The sequence below is a fragment of the Anolis sagrei genome, chromosome 2 (assembly GCF_037176765.1).
Source record: "Anolis sagrei isolate rAnoSag1 chromosome 2, rAnoSag1.mat, whole genome shotgun sequence".
NCBI classification, from domain to species: Eukaryota; Metazoa; Chordata; class Lepidosauria; order Squamata; family Dactyloidae; genus Anolis; species Anolis sagrei.
In genome coordinates, this window is record NC_090022.1 from 54795629 (window position 1) to 54815817 (window position 20189).

At 38.8% G+C, this 20189-nt stretch overlaps 1 protein-coding gene across 3 annotated transcripts in view; it reads right to left on the reverse strand.

Annotated features, from left to right (window-relative positions):
- Nucleotides 1-20189, reverse strand: part of CHCHD6 (coiled-coil-helix-coiled-coil-helix domain containing 6) — a 238841-nt gene that overhangs the window by 53121 nt on the left and 165531 nt on the right. For 2 of the 3 annotated variants that reach the window (XM_060766196.2, XM_060766195.2), the window contains one exon: nt 16307-16442. The exons of the other annotated variant lie outside the window; for it this stretch is intronic. In XM_060766196.2, coding sequence (XP_060622179.2) covers nt 16307-16442 — 136 coding nt within the window. The remainder of the gene's footprint in view (nt 1-16306; nt 16443-20189) is intronic. 3 annotated transcript variants of the gene reach the window in all.

The following is a 20189-nucleotide window of genomic DNA, read 5'->3' on the forward strand; positions in this document are numbered from 1 at the left end:
TTTTAAGCAAAGAGGGAAAAATGCCAGCATGAGCAAAAGATAAGAAAACTAAGATCCTTTCTGTCACAGCATATATTATACAACCAATAAAAATGTCCACGGGGAACCTGTTACCTGTCTATAACAACAAAATCAAATAACTGATATCTCATGAGATGAATAACTACTTTCACAAGAGTGAAGAACTCATGAAGGTGGAACAACTTTGGAGATAGGAGTTTGAATAAGCTTCCAGGTAATTTGGGGGTATTTTTGAGTCAATGCGCCTGACAGCTATGTTAGATGGCCTTTGGAAGACACTGTTTAAATGGTCAGAAAAACAAAGTCTGAGAACCGGAGATGCCTTGTAGTTCAACTATGAAAGAAATCCAGACCTAGGGGATCCTAAATAGATGCTGAGAGAGGGCCTATCAGGGGAAAACATAAAATTAGGAGCTTGTTTGTTAAACCAACTAATACAAAATAGAGGAAGGGACAGGGGCATATAAATATGAATCAAATTTTGAGAAGATCCGATGAGATAAGGCTTATAAGGAACAGAGGAATGGATAAGATGTGAGGAAGGGATTCTGGTTTCATGGCAGCTGAGAATGTTAAAAGGGTTTAAGGGGAAATATTAATAAGGCCAGAATAAGGTGGAATGTTTAAATCTTTAACTGATATTTTCTATATAGCAGGGAAAGGGATAGAAGCCCAAAGATGCCTATTCGACTGCTTGAGAACTTCTAGGAAGGAAGAGCCCACTACTACTCTAGCTAATTGGTACTATTGTCAGACTGATCTTTCCTAATGTCAAACTCTCCTGTAATGTAAGTCTGTTAGATTTAGGTCTGTCCTGTGCCTTCAAAAGTCTCTAAACAAGTGGTATCATGCTCTTTTGGAAAATATATGAGATAGTACTGGATCTCTCAAGTGGAGTAATGAGCAAAAGAGAAGTTGAGCAATGACCAGTCCCATTTTTTCCAGCCACAAGATCTAGCAGAGAAATAAATGCTTACTCTTTTGTGTAAATCAGTTTTACTTACAAAAACCCCTTTGAATAATCATAAATATAGTATAATAAAGATGAGAGAAGAGGAAGTGGTTTCTGGTTAGAGTGACACAGAAAGAGAAGAGAGGACATGGAAAAAAACTTAACAAATGGGAAGTCACAATAAGTATAAGCTGTGCCTAAATTCCTATCAATAACATGTAAACTAGTTAGTGAGTGGCTAACATGCTCCCACTTTCTCATCTCTAAACAGAATATTCTTTAGCATCTTCAGCTTTGTTGTCATACAATGTGTTTTCTATACCCTGATCATAACATCTAACATCCTCTCCTGACTGTCAAAATTCAATCCTCCGTGAGTTTTAGGGCAATGAGACAGCACAGAGGATGCAGGTGGAGATAATTCATCATAACCCATGACTAAATATGGCTTAGAGCACATTAGAAGACCTATTCCATGGTGGAGATGGCAACAAATAAATCTCATTTCTCTGCTACCATCACATTCATACAATGTCATCCAGCTGAGTTTTTTCAGTTGATCAAGACCATGTGAGGGCCCTCTGAAGAGTAACCCTCAGGATATTTTTACTGAAGTCTTTGCTTCAAAAGCCCAGCATGGGAAATTGAAGCACCTGGGCTCTACACAGATTGTGCGATACGTTTGTGGAACACTTGAAAATGAAGAAAGTATGCCTCCAGCTTCATAAATGCTGGGTGAACGCAGCAACCATTTCCATTTTAAGTAGGCCAGCATTTTTACTCTCGGACATGCCTCATATATTAAGATGACACTTTATGTCCTTTCAGGCAGCTCCATATTTTTAGTTTATCCACCAGTGAATATTAGAGCATGCAAAAAGCTTTTGCGTATGGACTGATTGGAGATGTTTTGGAATGGGAAACCTTTACCGCAGGGAATTAAACAGTAACCCATTTCTAGATTTCCGTTTTTTGCAATTAGATGCACAACGTGGATTATTTTCACCTCTGCAAATAAACAGGCCATGAGAACGCCTGGGTACAGTTAATCCAGTAATACTCTCCTCAGTGTTTATGACTAAATAAACAGCAGCTGCTAGCTGCTTGCGGCCTCTTCACTCATTCCCTTGTGGGGGGCCATTTATTGAGTCATAAACTCCTCCAAAAGTGCTATCACCACAGCATTTGCCCAAATATAAGGTGTAAAAAATACAGATTAAAAAATAAAAACAAATCACAGCAGCATAAACTCTAAGTAAAATAGGAACTTAATCAGCATAAACATGTAGCAATATATAATCAGTAAGACCTACTCTACAGGCAGGTCATGGTTTAAAAAAAAACGCTAGAGAGAAATTGTCGTTTCTAATGAAGCTTTTTCTGCTTACCTTTCTTGTGATGATCAGAACAAATACATATTTATGACTATGTATGTGAATTTGCCTAAAAATTCTAAAGGAACTGAATCCCATCTGATCTTGGAAGCTAAGCAGGACACCCTGATCAGTACTTGGATGGGAGACCACCAACACAAAGAAGGGAAGTTGGCAATATTTCAGAGGAAGGAACTGGCAAAACCACCTCTGAGTATTTCTTAACTCATGTCCTGTGTTTACTGTATCTTAATCCTTGTTCTGTGAATTTTTGTACAGAAATATGTTTAAATATATGTATTTTACATAATGTTTTATGAAGTGTTTTAACTATGTTGCACCTTGCCTTGAGCTGCAAGGAGAGGTGGGTACGAAATAGTAATAATAATAATAATAATAATAATAATAATAATAATAATAGCAGATACAGTCCAACAGCATTAGGAGCACTGACCGTGCAGCACTTTGGCAGAGCTTCAGACAGAGGGTCCTTTACATTTGCTCTTTCCTGACAGTCTGTGGAAAATATAGTATAATTTCCTTCTCCAACAGTTGTGTTTTTAAGTGATTTCATGAAAATGTAGTTCACTTATAACTGATGTGCCAATCTTGATGTTTCCATAATGACCAAGAAATTCTAGTCTTATCTAGATTTGCAGATCCTTTAACTGGGAAGCTTTACAAGGGCTAGTTTAGCAGAGCTACTATGATTTGGCTTGAGAAAGATGTATCAATATTATTATTTCTCAGGGCACAGCTATTATTTACTGTATTTGTATACCGCCCCTCTCAGCCTTCCAGCTACACCAACCACAAGGGTAAATTGGAGGTAGCTCAAAAACACAGGGTTTCAATTAATGCACTCAGAGACACACTTTTGAGGTTTTAAAGTAGAATAAGTAAAATCACAGAATACTCCAAAATGGGCTCCGTAATGTTTACCAGAGATTATAGATGTAAACCACACCACATGGCAAAAACAACTAAGAGACAGGCACTCTGGTCATGCGCCTATGCATATTGGGGTGGAGATGGGCATGGGGGGGGGGGGGGAGACGAAGGACTAAAGTCTCTATGGTGCAGAGGCATGAATCCCAGAACACAGTCAGAGCTGACCTTTCCTATGAGTATAAGCACCAACTAGGCCAGTGGTTCTTAACCTGTGGGCCGCAAACTACCAGTAGGCCGCAAGGACGAAACTCTGGTCTACGAGCCTCCTTCCTCTTTATTTTATTTATTTTATTTCCACTTCTTTCACAACGCCTACCACTCCTTCCCTGTTGCTGACCATGGCATATGTTCTGTATCAGAAACTAGAGCTGATGTGGTCCATCCAGTACAATTTTCTGAATCAGCACCCTAAACCGAATCTAAAGTTGACCAAAAACTGATTTGTAACCCTTTTGGTACTAATGTTGGAGAGTGGTCCCTGGTCAAAGTGGTCCCTGGTCAAAGTGGTCTAGGCCTTCAAACAGACCCTATGTTTGGCATGTGATCAAGTCTTGCCTCTTCATCTCACATTGCGTGGCCTGTGCCAATATGCCCTTAGAGCAGTGGTTCTCAACCTGGGGCCCCCAGATGTTTTTGGCCTACAACTCCCAGAAGTCCCAGCCAGTTTACCAGCTGTTAGGGTTTCTGGGAGTTGAAGGGCAAAAACTTAAGGGGACCCCAGGTTGAGAACCACTGCCTTAGAGGGAAGTAAAACTAAAGACCAGGGCTTGGGAATAATGAATTTGTTATTGCTAATTTGTTAACATTTTCCACAAATTGTAATTGTGAAATTGCAACTGTGTTCATTTATTGGTGGTCCATGTGTTGAAGTTATATCCATATTGTAGTGGAGGAATGGTGAGTATATTTTTATGAAGCCATTTTCCCTTTCCTATCTGTCAGAGAATTGTAAATGGTAAGTTTTTGAGATACGGCTGTAGACCAGATTCTATCCAATTTAACCCTTATTTGTAGAGGCAGAATTCCAAAATTTTGCAATTTCCATCCAGGCAGTTCCCAGTAATAGAGAGATTAAATGCTTTTCATTGCAACCATCAAAGATATTGAAGCAAAATAGCACCAATAAATCAGTTGCAGTTCTGAAATACAGTGATTCATATTTGTAAAGGAAACTCACAAATTGCTCCTGGATTTCATGCAAACATGCTAAGTAGAAGATCTGGAAGACTGTGATGGTTAATTGTATTGATTTAACTAATGGGGGTATTGCTGTCTATAAAAGTACTTAAAATCTAAATTAAAAAGCAACTAAGAAAAAGAACAAGAGTTAAGAAGAGTACTAATTAACAGTTCTTGTTTAAGTTTGTTATCAGTCTTTTTGCCATTTTAAATGACATATTTAACAAATTGATTAATTCATTTTTTCTTAACATTTTCCCTTAACAATTTAACATTAACACATTAGCAGTAATAATAAAATTTCCTCATTCCGCTAATAGTTGCTTCAATTGCAGTGTATTTCCTATAATTGCTTTGATGGACAAAAGCATGAACATCCCATATTAAGCATCTCACCTAATTATCATCCACTGTACTTTACTTCAAAGATCTGCAGAAACTGCACCTAATCACAGCCTGGCAGAGCATGTACACAGTGCATCCTCTGAAATAGACCAATGTGACCAAAAGTGATGAGCTGGAGTAGAAGGTAATATCTTACATACTTATTTAGGTGATCCCTTGTAGCCCGAGGATGATGGTCCGCCAAGTAGTGTCTTGGCGATGGGTCCATATGTCGCTGTGGAGCCCTATTCTTGATCCATATGTTCTCCCACAGTGAGGGCATTGATTCCAGGTGGAAGGCGGTCCCAGTCAGGGTTGGCTTGACGTACCGTCCTCTTGACACATTTCTCCCTTTCGCCTTCCATTCATGCCTTTTCAAATTCTGCAACACTGCTGGTCACAGCTGATGTCTAGTTAGAGCACTCAAGGGCCAAGGCTTCCCAGGTCTCAGTGTCTATGCCCCAGTTTTTAAGGTTGGCTTTAAGCCCATCTTTAAATCTCCTTTCCTGTCCACAAACATTACGTTTCCCGTTCTTGAATTGGAAGTACAGTAACTGCTTTGGGAGATGATGATCAGACATGCGAAAAACACAGCCAGTCCAGTGGAGTTGATGGCGTATGAGCATAGCTTCAGTGCTGGTGGTCTGTGCTTCTTCTAGCACACTGTCATTTGTCTGCCTGTCTTCCCAAGAGATTTGCAGGATTTTTCTGGAGGCAACGCTGATTGAATCATTCCAGGAGTTGAGTGTGACATCTGTAGACAGTCCACATTTCACAGGCACATAGCAGGATTGGGAAGCCAATAGTTTTTTAAACAAACACCTTGGTATCCCAACAGATGTCCCGATCCTCAAACACTCTCTGCTTCATTGGGAAAAATGCTCCATTCACAGAGCTCAGGAGGTGTTGTATTTTAGTGTCAATGTTTACTTTTTTTGGAGAGGTGGCTGCCAAGATAGTGGAAATGGTCAACATCTTCTAATGTTACACTATTAAGCTGTATTTCCGGCATTGCAGAGGGATTGGCTGGTGACTGCTGGAAGAGCACTTTGGTCATACCATGACCTATTGGATTTAGCATTTTCACATAAAATATTTGAAAAAGCTTTAATAGTCAAAGTAGTTACCATGTTGTAGTTGTGTTAGCTCCAGCAGTAAGGAGATACTGGTGATATCATCATACTAACTACTGGTTCAAAGTTGATGAATTCCGAACTTTACCAAGTTCACTATGGTTTAAAAAATGTTGTTAGTTTAATATTGTTTTATTCATAATATTTGTATGCTTTTAACCATATACACTTTCATTTATAATGCTCTCTGCAAGGTGCCATGAATCCAGTTTAGGAGAAGGGAAAAGATAAATAAAGTATGGATGTAAAGATATTGAGGAATGTGAGTTTGGGGCAAAATTAAAATCTGCTGGGATGAATTATTTTAAAGTAAGGAGTAAGCATTGATCACCTAGGTCAAGCAAGAGTCTAGATATGAGTCAGGTTCCAATGTTTACAACTCACAATCTGTTAAGATAATTTCAGATATATTAATAGTATGCTGAAACCATTTTATTAATATATAACTTATCCATAAATTAATAAATACAGTCTTTCCTTCCCACAAGAATTTGAGAACTGATGATAGCCAATGTTTTATTTGGGATGTGCTAACTGCCTGCCTGTCAGGCCTATTTCTGCATTTCATGAAATCAAATCAAGGGGGAAAGTTGTTTATGAAATTCTGGTGTTGGCAGACAACTTGAGGTCAAAGCAGTAGAGGAACGCTTTTTTTTTAAAGCACTTTCAGAGAAGAACAGCCATTCTTTCTAGTCTCATAGAACAGAAAGTCACATTTTTTTACAACAAACAAAACTGCAGCTGTGCAAATTATGCAAGAATGCAAATTTTAATAAAATCCATTCAGGTCTGCCCAATCTGCATAATTCAATAGAACAGCATATTTGGGGCTTTGGTTACAGAATTTGTGATTTTTAGAGCAGAACTTGAAGATCCTTTATCAACAATCTGGGTTATTATACAAAAATTATCTACCTTTTTCTGCAAAGCGTGGGTATTGTCATTCATGGTGTTAAATGTTTGTGCTTAAATAAGCTGCAAATTAGCTGTATACATTCCAGTGAAGACAGGAAAAATGGAAATAAAAGAAACGTGTCTCCAAATATGAAGGTGTATTAAAAATGTTACCAACTCTACATTTCAAAAAGTGGAACAGTAAATCTAGAGAGGATGAATAAATCTCTGTGCTTTTAAACAGATCTACACTGATACAAATGGATTCGTGTTTTAGGGGCATATGCTAAAGAAGTAATCCATACAATCAATGTGTTCTACATACCACGGATTCAAGAGAAGGCAAATGGAATTAATGTTTACTCCTTTCAAATAAAAGCTGATTACAAACACGTGCCAGCTCAGGAAAAGAACCAATGCATTTAGGAAGGAGGGTTCCACCTATGCATTTGGAGAGCCTTGGGCATTAGCTGGGGTACAGAGATTAAAACTGCAAATAGAGGGCATCAGGTCTTGAGAAGGCCCTTGACTACTCATTTTAGCTGGATAGCACTAACAGGATTTTCCAGGGGGATAATGGCACAACATGAATAGATACTAGCTAATGATAAAGATTATGTGGTATTTCATAGGGAGGCAGAGAGAGACAGGCTTGGACCAGGACTCTAGCACTAGGCTGGGATTCAAACCCACTGCATCTTATTTTACTGATTCAATTCCACTCTCTCCACACTATTTGCTCTGTACAGGGAAAACATACAGCAACTGCAATGGGGTGAGAGGAAGAGATGGCAGGGAATGAAATGGAAAGCTGTCTCACAATATGCAGTAAAAGAGATAAAAATCCTGTTGGACTAAATGACTGATGTGAGAGAAGAAGGGCCACCAGTGAGGTGAGAGTTTTTGTTTTTTTTGTTTTTTAATAATCCTACATTCTAATTAAATTTTTAATAGGATGCTGTTGTTATTCTTTGCCATCAACTTGATTTGAATTCATGGCATCCCCATGAATGAGAGATCTTCCAGAGCCCTTATTATCAACTGCTCTTCATGCTTAGGTCTTACAAACACACAACCATGGCATCCTTGATTGAGTCATTTGATCTGCAGCGCAACTTTTCTCTTTTCCTGCTGCCTTCCAATAAACCAAACATTAGACTCTTTTCCAGTGCGTTGTATCATCTCATAATATGTCCAAGATACGGCAGTCTCAGTTTTGTCATTTTATTTCTAGGGAAAGTTCAGGCTTGATTTAGTCCAGCACTCATTTATTGTCTTTTTAATAGTATCTGCAGAACTCTTCTCCAGCACCATATTTCAAGTGAGTTGATTCTCTCCATATCAACTTTTTTTTCTCTTTTCCACTTTCACACCATGCATAGAAATCAGAAATACTATAGCCTGGATGATCTTACTTTATAATTTAATTATATGATTTTAATACTTTAGATTTTAATACTTTTACTCATATCTTGGTATGTATGGTTGATTCTATTAGGATTACTTGAACTGACTTTTTGTATTTAATGATGTAGTTTTGCTTACAATTATAAGCAGTGTTGGCTAGCTCAATAGTTACTGACCAAGTGAGAAATCACCCATGTATGAATACAAATGTACAAGTAAAGTAAAACATTCACATTCTCCATCTCTTGTCCTTTATATTACAGTTTACAGCTACTGTTATCAAGCCATTGGAGTTGCTAGGGACAGGTGGAGGAAGGGAGGGAGGAGCAGGTAGACCTTTATTATTTACCCTAGATGCAGACATTTTTCTTTTTTGTAGCCAAGGAACACATTAAGCAAAATTTTCAGACCCCCCATTGACAGGAGAGAAAATACTGGTGAAAGATTACAGCATCAACTTTCTATCCTAATTGCCTACAAGCTGTGGTACACTCCTGATAAATCTTGCAGTCGATAAACTACAGATAATTTGAAAAACCACAATAGAAGCAGCCCCTCCTACAGCTGCACTATTATCTCAGCCTTTATTTAGACCTAAAAGCGGCAATTTTTGTGCTCTTGTCTGAAATTCTGCAGCAAACCTCAAAGAAAACAAAGAATCCCTAAAGAAAACATCTAAGACAGTTGACACATTTTTCTCTCTCAATGAGATAAATGAATACTCAAATACGTGGTGAGGAGCATGTTGGCAACATTAATAATAAAAGCATGTGGAAAGCAGTGATATGTAAGCAATTCACAGAAATTTCCACATATGTAGAATAGAATCATGCCCACCGCTTCCAGACCCCTTTCATCATGTCTTCAGAAGAATCTCTGACTGCAATCTATTGCGCATCGTTATAAGCTTGGTTATCATCCTTAAATTGAAGGAACCGGGAGTTGGGGACAGAACCATGAATCTAGGATCTTTGGATTCAATGTATCTAACTCCGTAGTGATTGTGTGGATTGCCTAAAAATAGCCTCAAGAAAACTGGACCTCCATGATTTATTTTGCATCTTATCTGAATCTAAATTGGGCTCCAAAAGAAATATAACTGCATGGTGTGCCAAAGCCTAATTGCCACACCAAAATATTCTCCCAACCTCATCTCCACCAGCTTATTATGTTGACCACAGGCATAATACCCTCTAACCTGATAGAGACAATCAATTCTGGCATATACCTCAAATACTCATACATAAGTCTAGAAATTTTGATCAAGAAACCAACCCCAAAACTTGGGTCAGCTTATTTTCTGGAGAACCTAAAAGAAGCACCGGACCCTTCTACTCTCTTCACCATGGCACTGCTTCTAGCCATTTTGAATGCCTGGGTGGGGAAATGGTGCTGGCTGAGGGTGGCTGGCCTATGGCAGCATTGGTGTGTTTCATTCCTGTGAAATGACCCTTGACTTACCCACAGATTAATATTTAAAACGACTTAAATGCTTGGAGGCTGCAGAGACTTTGCCACCAATACACAATATTCTGAGGTATCTTTAATGTGGAAACAGGCAATCACCCAATTTAAAAGGAATTTTCAGTGTTTGACCAGAGCTTTTAAGTAAGCTGGAATGTGTTGAATTCGCACTCAGGGCACAGAACACTGAGGTAAATAACACTGAGATTCTCCTAAGAAGTCGCTGCCACCAATCTGGGAACTCTGTTTCTCTAATCTGCTATGGAACTTCTTCACATAGAGGCACTCTGAGACAGCTGTTGATTAACAAAGAACAAAGTTGTTTATTTATGTGGTTTTCAAAAACACAGGCACTTAAGTGTAACGGTTGCAAGAATGAGATGAAGCTTATGGTTACTTAAAACATTTCAGTACTTGGTTCCAATAACAATTCTGCACTCCCTCAGGAAAGTAGCAGACTTTCTTCTGACTAGAATTCCTAATACTTTAAACAGTCCTTTCCCATAATCTCTATACCAGTTATTCTTCACTAATAGCTATCTATATTCTCTAACTAACCACTTTGGCTTCATTAACTTCTCCTCTCCTAACTCTCCTAAAACCTAACTCTCTTCTTCAACACTCAGACCCTGACTCAACTGTCAGATTTTAAAACGTACTCCTAAAGGCAATTTTTTTCTGCACTTCAATTAAGCTCCGCCCTCTTTCCCCCAGCCAATCACAAAGGTTCTCCACATTTCCCTCCAGGCTGCTCCTAAGCTCCGCCTCCTCTAGGAAATGACTAACCTAAGATGGATGCCTCCATGCACCATTCCACAAAATGGCTGCCGAAATAATTGGGCCTACTTCCTGAGCCTTTCCCTGGCCTACAGGTAGGCAATTCATCACATCTGGGTGGGGAAATGGTGCTGGCTGAGGATGGCTGGCATATGGCAGCATTGATGTGTTTCATTCCTGTGAAATGACCCTTGACTTATTCACAAATCATATTAAAATCCATATTTTTAGCTCCAAAACCAGTCTTCAACTTATAAATGAGAGTCGACTTATAGATGAGCATATATCGTATTTGCAGCAATGCTAGAATCTCCCACACTACATGTAAAAACAGATTCTTGTTTTGTTCCCCAAGCTATTTGTTTAGAGGCGCCTCTTAAAATTAAATGCCTTTTCTGGAATCTTATTTGAAGCCAATCCAGAAAAGTTAGGTCAGTATAGCCACATTTGTAACCTTTACTGCTATCTTAATCTTTTATTCAATTGTTGCCCTTGATAAGCAGATACTGGCTAAGAAATCCATCCTATAAGTGAGGATGCAAGCATAAGCACTAGGACAAAACACTGGATATCTTAGGCTAAGGGCCACTGGATCAGTTTCAATTGTTCATTTGTACCACTCCAATCTCCCTCAATGTATGCTGGGAAAGGCTAGAGTACTCAAACTTATGCACCTTTCTTTCTTTCTTTTTCTTTATTCTGTCTCTATCTGCTTATATGGTAATCAGATAATAATATTTGATAGAATAACAACAGGACATGCTACAAACACACACTGGGGATTTTTCAGCAATTTCAAATGAATCAAAACCATGGAAAATGTGTCTTATTGATGATAAAGATGAAATGCCTCTTTTCCAGCTAGATTTACCTATTTACAGCAAAGTTTGCTAATGCCAGATTACAAAATATGTGTTGAGATGGGGGAGAAAGAAGGACTCAAATAAGACTCTTGCTTCTACGCCGTCGTCTTCCTTCTCACTCCACCATCTTGACAGATTTCGCTGCCCCCAAACCTATCTTCACAGATGGTGGATGGCACAGGAAACCTGCCACAAGTTTTTGACTGGTAGAAGAAGAAAACATATCAGAGCGTATTTTTGGCTTTCTGAAATGACAGCTTTTGCGAATCTTGTAATCTTTCATGGCATCCCTGCTGAGCATGCATCTGATCTCACAGCTACCTGTTCAGTGGGAAATGGTAGAACAGAAAAAAGCAAACAAAAACAACCAAAGATTTTTCTTTCCATCTTACTGCCTCTTCTTGTAGATCAATGTAAAATGGTCTTCAGTACTGTATCCATCTTATTTATTTATTTAATATCTTTGCTTTCATTCACAACTAGGACTCAAGGCACCATGGAAGATTGAAACAAACACAATACAGATAAAACTAATCCAGTGGAAAAATCTTCAGCAGAGCTTACAGATAATGGTACATTCCTTGTGAACTATCCTGACCTAGTTGTTTGTGTAAAGGAAGAAGAAAGGATCTCTTGTAGTAAATAGGATTTTTCAGTGTCCTCTACTCTCACCAGTCACTCAAATTTCCAACTTCCTCTACAATAATGGCAGGTTGAGGTGTTGGCTGGCAGTATCCCAGTCTCCTTCCTTAAACAGTTGGAGTGGGAGCCTGCAAATATGCAGAAGTTTAATGCAATCTGTCTTCTTTGGTAATCATATTCCTTCAGCACCGTGTGCTATAAAGATGTATTGGTAAATGCATTTGCTAAAGATATACTTCCAGAGAAAGAAAGAGACAGAGAGGAGGAGAAAGAAAAGCCTGATTTACCAGAGGCATGAGGGAAGGCTTGCATATCAGCAGCTGGCAAGGGATAAGGCATACACTGTAAAGAGCTACTTGGGGGGAAAAGGCTTGTGCAACAGTGAGGCAAGGCCTGCTTTACTTTAAAGCCAAGATTGGGGGAAAAAAGAAAAGCACACGTTTTAGGAGCTGGAGACTTCAAAAGATACCGAAGAAAAGCTCTTTCCTTGGCAGCCTGAACCTTGCTGATTTGCAGACATACAAAGACCTTCTTTGTAAACAGGAAGGGGAAAAATCCACCAGGACCTGGAACAGCATTTGAGCTAATATATCCTGACAATTTCCCCATCTCCTTCTGTCGGGGCTTCTTCTGGGAGTTGGCTGGCAGTTTGTTTCAGTTGTACTTAAATCAGGCACACAGTTTCCCCTTCACCATATAAATGGAAAGGGAAAAAGGCTCCTTTACACACTCTCAGCTTCTCTTCAGTTCATGTTAACCCCCCACCCAATGAAATCACCTCGGCTTCCAAGTTCTGCATTCACATGTCTCCCTTGTCTAAATCGGAAGTCGCACACAATCCATGACAGCCTCCAAGGAAACGCTTTGTCAGCCAATCATCACATACAGAACCAGATGATACTATAAATAGTCATTTCCTTGCACAATGGAAATTTTGAAGAATATTTTAAATCTCTCCCAGTCTGGCAATACTTTAGTCTTGACTGGAGATCCACTCGTGATCCCACCTTGCATACTCAAAAGTGTCCTCAGTAAGATCAAGTTGAGGCTCATCCATCCCAAACTTTCTCTGAAGCAGGAGTGGGCACAGTACAGCTGCAGGTAGCCCACATGGGTCATGTTGGGGCCTCTGAGGGTTACAAATATTTTTTCAGTAAAAGATATGGTTTTGTTCCAAAATGCCCCATTCTTTCAGTGACATGGAAGATATTTCAATCGTGTTTGCCCCCATTGAGTTTCTTTCTTTCTTTGTTTTATTTGCATTTCCATCACATTTAGGTGTACCAATTTAGGTTCCAGACAATACTTTTTTGAAACAAGAAGTGACTTCTGCTCACTTCCCATTTTTAAAAAAATTCTCTTGGACCTAAAATGGTCCAGGAACATGCAAAAATGTGGTGGAAAATATCTCCCATGCCTCCTAGAGGGCATTTGGATGCACCTTTCCCCTTTATTTATGTTTATTTTTTGCAGAGCTTCCCTAGCCTTCCACAGTTGCTTAGCCTTGCTTTAAAGTATAAAATATACCTAGGAACATCACTGAAAATAGCATTGTATTTGATTCGTTACACTGCTAATATATCCCTCAGTTCATGTTTACGGATGTTATGTCAGAGTCACGTTGCATGTTTTATTGTGACTTAGAAATTGATCTCTGCACTGAGAAAAGGCATGCATTTGTCTATGGATTACCATCCTAGCTAATCACGTGATCTTAAGATTTAGACAAGTCTGTAGATTACATAACAATTGTATTGGTTACGAACCAATTTATTCTAGTTAATAGAATTATTCATTAGAATGCTTTTTTTAGGAACTGGAAAGTTGTTTTAAATCAGTGATTTTAAATGAGCTTTTTTCTTGGTGATGGAAATGAACCCCTTGGATAAAAAATAGTTGACACTAATTTTAGAGCAGCCCTATGTCTGTCTAGTTTTATCCTAAAATCAAAAAAGTCATTAGCACCAGTAAGTAAGTAAACTTTATTACAGTCAATGCCCAGATCATAACAGGGGGACCCAGTCCCATACATCCACATCAAACCCAACGGGTTATATACTTCAAACCTCAACACATTTTAAAATCTAAGCTAAGAACAAATACAAGTAGTTATTAAAACCTAACTCAACCCATGAAATCATCCAAACGTAGTCTAAAGAGAAGTAGTGGGGATGGCATCGGGGAGGGGGAAACATCCAACATGATAAATATCAGTCTATATCTGATTTCACATCTGACCTGGCACATGAGAACTCATGTATTTGAAAGATACCATTCAGTTAGTCTGTTTAAAGGATTTACCTATTTTATCACAACAACAGCAATAATTTCATTCCCTTTTGAGGATAAGGTTTTGGAATACTTTCATAACATGACACAAGAAACAAGACTGCATTCTACTAAAAAAAGGAAATTGTGCACCTGAGGGAATGAAGGATATAGTAAAGAAAGCAAATATCTACACAAAACACAATGGTAGTGAACTGAACTGCCCTGGATTAAACCTTTAAATCTGATCAATAAGACAAATCCAGTCAAAGCAGTTGTTATTATATATTAAAAGCTGTATTGTGGCTGGAAACAGTAAAATTGTGGACTTCTGTTAAAGTTAAAGATTATATGAGAAACCTACTGGGTAGATAGCCTTGGGCAAGCAGTAGCTCTCAGCCTAACTCTTTTCATGGGATTTGGTTTGTTTCATTTTGTTTATTACATTTCTATACCATCTGAAGATCTCTGGAAATTTACAAATATATATATAGAGAGAGAGAGGGGGGGGGCAGAGAGGGAGAGAGAGGGGGGGCATGCAATATAAAAACACATCATAGCAAGGATCAAGTTTAAAATAAAATGAAAAAAGCAAAGTATGTAGGCCAGTAGCAATGAAATATAGGAACATGTACAAACACACACTCTTTACAAAATTAGAATGATTATAAAATTTAGGTTAAAATGATTTTTGACTGGTTTAGGGAGGAGCCTTCTATAATCAGGGTGTCAATACTGAAAATGACCTGTCTTAGGTAAAAAAACCAGTTCATTTCATTTGAAGTTACCTGTAGGGAGACATATGTGCTGCATAAATACCTTAAAGGCACAAAATCCTGGGTCAGGATTGGTTAGTACAGGGAAGGGACACTACTGAGAGCTGTAGGCTATATAACTCAGAGGAAGGCAATGGCAAATCCCCTCTGAGTAAATCTTGTCAAGAAAAACTGATGATGGGGTTCCTAGGATTGTCATAAGTCAAAACTGACTTGAAGGTACATAACAACAGATACACATATTATCCTGTCTGATATCAAATAATCTGTGTAGATGTGTAGACAAAAAGCAACTGAAAACAAAGAAACATTGTTGAATATCCTAAAATAATTTAAACAATGTTTTTAAAAAGTCAAAATCACACTGGACCATACAGATTCAAATCATTATATTTAGACCTCAAAGCATTGGAAGAAAGTGACATTTTAGATTGGAACTAATAAGAAACCAAAGTCAGTGCTTCCAAGAGAGGACACTGCACAACCACAGTGGCACAACAAAGAAAGTCCTCAGATCATCTTAGGATCCAACACTGGATCCTAAGATATGGGAAGAAGGAATCCATCAGATGACTTAGTTCTCAGCTCTTTAGGAATTTGGAGGTTATTATTAGAATTTAACTGGATCTGGAAATATTGAACACTGCTAGTGTACTATTACTGGTAAGGCTGCTTCTTGTTACCAGTTGTGCTGTCCTAATTCTGAACTACTTAAGGTTCTGGGTGGTTTTCAAAGGCTGTTCCCATATATAGTTGCATTGCAATTATATAGAGAAGAAATTAGCCAGGATAGCTCTGTCTAGACTGGGCTGCTGCTTCTATATCTATGCTGTTCATCAAGCTCAAATTCACAAAAGTACTCAGCACCATCAAGACTGGAAGTGACCAGACTGATTGTTTGAGCAGACTATGAACCTTCAAGGGATGGATTATAAGGTCTTTGTAAAGACAAACAAAACAGAATAGGTAAAGTCTGCACATGCTATAGGAATGATCAGTGCACAGGCTTGTTATCAGCAATTTTAGCTTTCTTCATGACCATCTGTGATAGCTAGATCATACAACCAGGTTTTTCAAGTATCAATCCCCCAGTTATCCACAGTTGCAGCTATAAGGGAATTCATATAGAGATAAACTATGCATCATCAGAAACACTAGTAAAGAGTGGAAAACATTCACTTGGAATAAAACAAAAAATTAATCTGGCAGTAAACCAAGTTACCTTTTGTGCTAGCCTAACACAACGCTGATACTCCTTGACCAGCTCTGAGCAGTTGAGCACTTGGTGTTTGTTTTCATTGTAACACGTCAGGATTGCTTCTTGCAGATTTGCACATATAGGCTGTGTGTTCCTCCGCCTGTAGGACACAAAAAGAAAGCATCCTTGTCACAGTCCCAATTCTTACTTATTTCATCAATATTATCCAGTGTCCATGTTATGGTCCATACTGGTCACAGCCCTCTCTCTAGACCACTGCTACACTCTTAGAAAGCCTCAGCTTCAGATGTGGAGACTACAAGTTAAACTTTGGAGTCTCCACATTTGAGTTCTCCCCATATCCATTTCTCACAAGCATTATGATGAAACCGTATAAACTGTATCAGTGTTTCTTTGAGTGGTCCTCTGTGAATTCGCATATATGGAGTTTACTGCACCTGTGCAGGCTCTAACAGAAGCTTCCCAAAGATGGTATTAGCTTTCCACACTAACCCAGGAGATCATCCTCCCAGTCTTTTTTCAGTCCCCCTCCTCATACCTAGAGAGACAGTTATACCTGCTAGATGTCAGAAGAGCCCTACTCTTCTACAGAGACAGGACTCAGACAAGGAGAAAGTCCCCATGACTGTTTATATCTTAAGTCCCTGACAAAATTGGCTACCTTGTTTCCTCCCAACAGCTTTCACATTGGATTGAGGCAATCAAACTCTGTTACCAACTGGCCCATTGACTTCCCCATTCTTCAGTTTGCCCTCAATCAACAAAAGGGTCTGGCAGCCTCCACAGCCTTCCTTCGTGAAATTCCACTGGACTCCATTTGCAAGGGGCCAATCCCCTAACATTTCTGTTCCGCTAAAGATTGGGCTTGAGGTTTCATTTGGACACTGCATTTTGCAGGTCAATTCTGTCCTCCTGCCTGTCATAAATATTACCTCGCACCAGGCCACATACACTTGCACTTTTCTGTGTCACACAGACACAAGAGCCAATGCACATCACTTATCTCAATCTCTAAACCTTTATTGTGGAAAAGGTAACATGAATTGGTAGACTATATTGTGTCTGAGTTCTAAAAACATTATGGGCATGCCAGTCCAAAAGATGTTTCTCTCTATCGGTTCCTGCCCTCATAGGGACAATCGTTATCTCCACGGTATCGTCCCTCAGTACCGGCAATGCTATTGTTCTGCCTACTTACTCTATGTAGAGACTTGTTAGTCTGTCTACTTGTTCCAAGAAAAGGACCACAGGTCCAATGCTAATGTGCCTTCTGTGCCATCAGAATGAGTGTGTAATTTTTACTTGCACTTCCATGCTCTTACTATTGCCAGGAAAGAAGTGTGACATTATATTTGTACCTTCTTATGCACTACGCTTTATTGATATGTGCAATAAATGCCTTATTGGTTCACTTAATTGGAGTCGGTTTGATATGTGTCCCATCTACCATGACTATAGCTTGCTAGTCTCCATATGTGTGCATTCACAGAGACCATGAAGAAGGAGGACAGGTTGCTTACCTGTAACGGTGTGTCTTTGAATAGTGCTCTGTGAATTCACACAAACCCATCCATTCCTCCCCTCTTATGCAAACTTCCTCCTTTCTAGCTGCGACTGTAGCTCAGGAACTGGAGAACGTGGAGCCTGGGCACCTTTTATGCCCTTGGGAGGAGTGGGCAGTGTTACCACCAAAATTTGAACCATCACAGCTTGGGAAGCTTCTGTTAGAGCCTGCGCAGGCGCAGTAATCTCCATATGTGTGCATTCACAGAGACCACGAAAAAGAAATATGTCTATATTATTTTAGAGCACATTATAGCTCAACGGTGACACATATGATTTGCAGCACAGAAAAGACCTCAATTCAATTCTCCAGTTAAGAGGTGGCTGAATTAGCAGGGTGAGGGAGCTACAGGGAACAGAGGCTGTCTGCCTCAAATGGGTTAGACAGACCCCTGGATAATTATTTTGCAAGAGTTTTGGACTTGTTATTGCTTCATAACACCAGCAACCTACTGAATTATACTGCTAAAATGAAAAACATTTGCGGTATCAAGAGAAATTCAAGGCAAGGCACCAAGCTACATTTAGTTCAGTATTTCAAACAGATTCATGGGCAAATAGTACTTTTACTTCCAAATGTATGTCTTTTGTAGCTGTCTCATTGGATTGAGGCAATCGAACTCTGTGAATTAGTGAATCTTGAGATCCTAGTAAAAAACAAAGTAGTTTTCACTCCTACAAATACAGAATACATTCTGAAGGTTGGATGGAAGCAATGCTCTAATTTCAATACAAGGCAGCTTCATGTGTTAACGTACAATTGATTCAAAAATCCTAATCTATTCCTTTGATAAACATGCTTAGAAAAATATTTTAGCATCCAAGGGGATGCATGATTTCCTCATAGATATGTTGTTTTCTTTATGTGTTTATTAAAAAAAACAGATTATACTGTATACAAATTGAATATACAATGTTTCTAGTCTCACTCCAGTAGAAATCGGGGACAGGAGTACAAACTAAATAGATTCCCAGATATATATTTTTTCTCCTGGAAAGGTTTTAGTAGAACATTATTTTGTTTTCCAGACCAGAGTGAAGGAGAAGACCTTGCCATTTATCTGCAACAACCTATAGTAGATTTCATTTAAAGAATCAACATTAGCAGCAATACAACCCTTATGTGCAGAAACAACCAAAAGGTTTCAATTCTCTGAGCTTTTCAGAAAGTCCTATCTTGAGCAGGGAGGTCACCTCTAACAGCAGTGTAAGAACTGGAGGGGGATGTTGTTTCGCAGAGATAAAATTCTACAAAATACCTTCCAGAACTTTGAAGCAGGAAAGAACTTAACGGGAAGCTTCAGAAACTCATAAGGTTGGCATTTTGTTCTGTCGCTGCAATTTTAATATCACTCTAATCATTTGAATGAACCCCCCCTGGAAACAATACCGAATAGAGCTAGGTCAGGAAATACCACAAAATCCCTCAATTCATTGTGAAAGTTAAGACTCTTAAAATTAGGTTTTTAACTCTGAAAGTTTGTTTTAAAAATCCAGAAGAACATTTTGTAACTTCAAGGAAAGCTGAAAATGTGCTTAGTATAAAGGTCAATGATATAGCCCCTAGTCTATCAACTACTGGGTTTGTGATCTCACCATTTCTAAGGGACAAGTGGGTCTCTTTATAAACTCAGTCTAGATTCCATCTGCCTGTTTGCTATGAAAACTATGAGAAATATTCACCCAAAAGTGCAGAAGCTTGCAGTTCTAATACTTGTAGACTCAAGTGGATAGCTAAGACCAGGAATACCACTAATTAACCTGCTTAACCTGTTTTGACATTTTGGGGATGCTGAGAATGCTTCCATCATACATGCTCCTCTAATGTTAAGAACTCACGACAGTGATATGTGGTAGGTTTAGAAATACGTGGAGAAATTATACATGACTGATAAAGCTAGAAATATAATCTCTGAACCAGTCCATTAAACAAGTTAAAACTAGTAAGGGCAACAGTGGTGACTCAATGAGCTAAGATTGCAAGAAGTATAAGGGATGATCTCATTCTGATCTTCAGCCTAAAATTTCACTCCTGTAATGTCTCCACCTTTCAATAGCAACTCTCTATAACTGCAGGCATATTTTCATGTCACAGGCCTGTGGACTTGCAGGTACTGCAAGCATGAAAGCTACTTATCTTTTTAAGTTTGGCCTGCAAAGAGATTCAGTCACTGTTAAGAACATGCATGATGAAGAAATATAGTCCTTTGATGAAGTTTTTTATAATGGGAAGGAAGTGTCCAATGAATATGTAGTCCATTATCCAGTTTCAAGATTTGCATAATCTGCTTTAATGCTTCTTGGTTTGATGATCTTTGCCCCA